Raw genomic sequence first — 5,000 nt, forward strand, 5'->3', positions numbered from 1 at the left:
ATATGGCTAAACTAAAACACTAGAGATAATTTCTTTTATTTATTGTATTAGTACATTTTGCATCTCTAATGACTTACCAAAGATGTCAAGAGCATCAGTGAGATGGTTGGAGTTGCATATTTGAAGCTAGTTGAGGAATTCTTGAAAGTACTAGCTTGGCATCGTTTGAAACATTCAAGCGAGTCCTCTTTTTTCATCCCCAGCACAGTTAAGAACCCCCTCTCGCAAAGCTACTTTGTTGAAACTGATACCATCAACTTTAAGGCTCTCTTGGGTAGAGTAAACGAGTCGTGAAATCCAAAAGGAATCTGCATTTTAGCTCTGGAATTCGATTTCCAAGGCTTCATTGGCTCGCATCGTGATCCACTCCTTCTTTGCAGGGATGGAGAAGGGATGAGTGATCCACTGAAGACCAGCTGCTTTTTGGTCACTCTCTGGGAAGTAGTGATACACGCTTGTTCCAAGCTCTTTCAAATTGTCGCTCATCTCTTTGTTGATGATCTGTAGAAGAGATCCAGTATCATGACTATTCTCCTCAATAAACTGGTCTAGGGTGGGGAACTGGGCGATCACTCCTTTCTCCAAGCGCCGAATCCAGAGTCTCAGTTTCCCCAGAAATGCAGCCACAGTGTGATGGGCATCAATGACAGTCGTGTTTCGGCCCTGGAGTTGTAGATTACCACTGTTCAGCTCCGCAAATATGTCAGCCAAGTAGCAAAGTCGAGCAAGCCACTCTTTATCAGTGAACTTGGTAGGAAAAGGAGATCCTTTTTGTTCCAGGAATTCCTGAATAGCCTTTCGGAGCTCAATGACACGATGTACAACCTTGCCTCGTGACAACCAGCGAACATCGGTGTGGTAGAGCAGAACTTGATACTGTTCTCCCATTTCCTTGCACAGCTCCTTGAATATGCGCGAATTCACATCCCTGGACTTGATGAAGTTGACGATTTTCAACACATCTTCAAACACTAACTTCAGATTACCAGGCAGGCTTTTCGATCCAAGAGAGTACCGATGAATGATGCAATGATCTACAGAAATTTCTGGATTGACAGCTTGTATGAGGCCCCGTAATCCACGATGACCACCCATCATCGCCGGTGCTCCATCGACGGAGACCTGGATTAAAAAGAAAAATTATTATAGATTGCGTCAGTTAGTCATTGTTACTTATCTTTTGCGTTATAATTATATGGTATTAATTTAATTATTTTGGTACTTTAGTTTTTCAGTACGACGCACGATGTTTTTTGTGTTAATCATGCACAAATATTAGCTACACTACGGTTACTTGTACAATAAATAAAACTGTATATGACTATATGCCATGTAATTCATTGTATTTATACTAATTTAGACTTTATATAAACATCGCTCCCTACCTGTTGAACGCTGTTCCAATCCAATCCATTCTTGGTAAAGAAACTGTTGATGATATTGAAGACATCTTCTCCCTTCGTGGTTGTCAGCAGATTCTCGCAAAGTAGGAACTCTTCTTTGATCCTGTCCTGGTGGACGTAACGGACGAACCCAAGGAGAACAGCACAACTGGCTACGTCACACGATTCATCAAATTGCAAGGAGAATTTGCTATATGAGCTTTCTTTGATCTCTGTTATAACTTGGGACAAGATATCTGATGCCATGTCATCGATTCGTCTGTGGATGGTGTTGTTTGATAGAGATATGACACTCAGTTTCTTCGCTTGATCCTCCCCACATACCTTGCTTACCATCTTCTATGGCATAGAAGATCCCATGAAAATGACAGGTACATGACATACGTATCGCTGCTCCATAGAGGTGTTCGTGATAAAAAATGCAACAAATGTAATATTTATATTAAAATATCAAAGTATCTTGTCTAGTGATGATAAATGATGAATTCCAACATACAAAAGGCTGCAAACAGATTATAATGCAATAGTATTGGCAGTTGTAATAACAGTAACTCTCTCTTTGTGAATGTGTGTGTGTGTGTGTGTGTGTGTGCGTGTGTGTATGTATAGTACATATGTGAACACGCACATACGTGTGTAATGAAAACGTGTATAGGATGGCCTTTTATACTTTCACCCAAAATCTATCAAACCGGAAGACGAATCAAAGAACATAAGCTCTCTTCACCCCCCCCCCCCCAAAAAAAAGAGGGACTCATAATTCAGAAGCCAGCATCTTGGCACCCGTGTACTTGGCCCTCTGCCTGACGGGTGAGTGCCACAAGAGGCCCTCGTGTCCTGTGTCTCTTAGAGGAGGAGGAGGAGGTGGAGGAGGACGAGAAGGGAGGAAGGATGAGGGGTATCGTTTCGGCCAGTAGCGCTTGAGCGTGAGTGGGGAACAACTGGTGGTCGCGCCCTTGTGGTATCTGTGAGCCTTACAGAGTGATACTTTTATAGATATTGTGAGACGTGTCGGCAGGTGATTTTAATCAGCCGAGAATGGTCTACATAGCCAGAGAGCCTGGATGATCTGAATTACCCTCTTAAACGAAGTGGTGTGTTTGTTGTATTTGGTTCCGGCAGACAACAGACGATTTCAGTCGAAGACTTGTCTCGGATGTATGAACTGAAAGACCTCTTCATCAAACTCTTAATCGTGGTGACGAACTTTATAGATGTTGTTCCGAGTGTCGCCAGTAGGGATGCGTCTGCAATAGCTTAGAGTCTCGGCCTCTGAACTTCATGAAGAGGTGAGGGTGTCTGTGGGTCGATTCCGAGCAGACGTTCCGAACTTGAATCTCGAGTTCGGGAATGGTAACCCGAAGTCGCGGCAAAACAGATCCTTGGATTCAGCTCTTGTTCCTGTACCCTGGAACCTCTCGACCGCAGCACGTCCCATTCACATGATCGTTGCAGGCGTTTGTATGTACATTTCCTTGGGGACAATATCGTGTCGGAGAAGTGTAGTCATAGAATTGGTAATGGGGAGATTTAGGAACGGTAACAGAAAGAAAGGACAGTAAACACTAAACGTGATCATAATTATTTTTTTTGTGGAGATTAATTTCAAGTTATAAAAGAATGCTACGTATCTCTGGTCCGTAGGGGTGCCACTAAAACCTCTAAAGTTTGACTGCATTCGGCTCATGCGATCAATACCGCCATGTGGGATCTCGATGTTGGAATTTGGATTCGAGGCAGCCGCGGTGGAACCTGTTAGGGGAATTCAAAGATGTTTTTCTTTTTTCTTTTTCTTTTCCTTCTGTTGTGACGTCAGAGTCAGAGCCACTCGTATAATTAGTGCCCTAGTCAACATTTTATTTTTACTCTATGTGTGAGAATAATCATTGTTATTTTTTCTTATTACTTATTATAATTTCTGTTTTACGAGTATATTGTGTTCTTATACATATCCCCCTATACTATACATAGCTCTGTAGCACATCAAACTTCGATCATACTTCGTATCCACAAGGACTCGATTTTGATCCCGAACGACCACCGGTAACTATCATTTCCCTTTTTGTTTGTCTGAACACAAAGGGGAAAGAGTTTAGCTTCAGCCCCGGGTAAACTTCCCCATGACATAAGCTAATAAGAACATAAGAATGAAGGAGAATGCAAAAGACCATAAGAGCTACACTAGGCAGTTCCATGTCCATTATCACTTATCATCCCCATCCATAAAGTTATCTAACCTTCTGTTGAAACAATCAATAGTTTCAGCGCTCACTACAAGGCTACTAAGTCTGTTCCATTTGTTAACCACTCAACTGATAAACCAGTTCTCACCTATTTCCTTCATTGTATGGTAAGGAGCTGCTAAGGTCTTGAAGATGGGTCTTGGAAATCATGGCTCCATAAGGAACTGGAGAAGAGACAGTGCCGATGGGGAGTCGAGTCATTAAAAGCCAAACGAGAAGAACAACGAAAGATTATGGATAGTCTTCTCTGTAAAACTCGCTTATTTTCGTACCCTAGGACTCAAACACGAATGAAATGAAGAACCGGGTGACTACCTGAGGAAAAGAGTCGGTGGCTTTGAAGCTGAAGGACCTAATCGAGGCAGATCGGACTCTTTCCGAAGATGTAGAGCAGCGTTTCTTAAGCTTGGAGTGCCAGTATCACCAAGAAACACAGAAGTAAACTTTAGGAGGTGCTGAAAAAATCGGTTTCCTGTAGTAATGTAGTAGCTTTAGTCCCTGTAACCAGAAGTATAGGTATTGCTACACTGCCTAGACCAGACTATAAAGGGTGTTGAGGTTGGAAAAGGTGAGGAAACTCTGGCGTAAAGGAAGGTGAGGAGTTTACACCAGAAGACGCATAACTACGGCCGAATTCGTCACCTGTTATGCATTTTGAGGACCATTAGGGCAGATAAAGGTCACTGCCGGGATACGCAGAGAAGTTTGGGGACCGAACTCGTGACTAAAGCGATGTGAGTCCTGCAAACTTTCGCTCGTGCCAAACAGTATTATAAGTCTAAGTAATCCACCTTCCCCCGGTTAGTAAAGTGTTAAATCCTGCCATATTAGGATTTATCATCTAATATATCTTATTGAGAATTAGAGACAAACCATTTGGTAGGAGAATGACTGCAGTCTGGTCTCCTCAAAGATGAAATTATCTAATATTTGCCGAAGCAAAAATTAAAATTTGACGATCTCAGTCGCACCCAGACGTCTTCTTACCTCAAATGTGCTACGCACATTTGTATTATAAAAAAAAAGAAATGAAAAAGAAAAGAAGACAAAAGAAAAGAAGAAAATGCTGAGGTAAACATATAACATTGCAAGGCACAAGAATGTCGCATCCATAATCCATCATGTGGAACAGAATTTCGAATTTATATGAGCACTAGATCCGCCGTCAAAAGATTCTCAGCTCCATCTGGCACTATGAGCCCTCATCTTTTACTTATTTTCAAGTTCAACTTTAATGTCTTACTATTCCGTTTTCACGACTTTCGGCCTTTCCACAAATCATATATACGTTTGTTTTATACCAAATTTTACCGTCAAGTTTTTTCTTTATCGTCTTGTCATTTCATAACAGTTA

The 5,000-nt window shown here is 41.7% G+C and overlaps 2 protein-coding genes across 3 annotated transcripts in view; one reads left to right on the plus strand and one right to left on the minus strand.

The window, feature by feature from the left end:
- Window positions 1–315: 315 nt before the first annotated feature.
- On the minus strand, window positions 316–1,714 carry LOC143041579 (zinc finger BED domain-containing protein 5-like). The gene is made up of 2 exons (XM_076213590.1): window positions 1,386–1,714; window positions 316–1,122 (listed from the first exon to the last, which is right to left on the minus strand). Exons 1-2 carry the CDS (start codon window positions 1,647–1,649, stop codon window positions 316–318), a joined length of 1,071 nt encoding a protein of 356 aa, XP_076069705.1. The 5' UTR covers window positions 1,650–1,714.
- A 615-nt stretch (window positions 1,715–2,329) lies between these two features.
- LOC143041712 (uncharacterized) overlaps window positions 2,330–5,000 on the plus strand; it is a 19,791-nt gene continuing 17,120 nt past the window's right edge. Inside the window, exon 1 of one of the 2 annotated variants that reach the window (XM_076213725.1) lies at window positions 2,330–2,364. The gene's annotated coding sequence lies outside the window, so the exon portion shown is untranslated. Of the gene's footprint in view, window positions 2,371–5,000 lie in introns of both variants that reach the window. The other variant, XM_076213724.1, reaches the window with a different exon arrangement.

Source organism: Oratosquilla oratoria, chromosome 31 (assembly GCF_046742065.1).
Source record: "Oratosquilla oratoria isolate Oo_2021 chromosome 31, ASM4674206v1, whole genome shotgun sequence".
Classification (NCBI taxonomy): Eukaryota; Metazoa; Arthropoda; class Malacostraca; order Stomatopoda; family Squillidae; genus Oratosquilla; species Oratosquilla oratoria.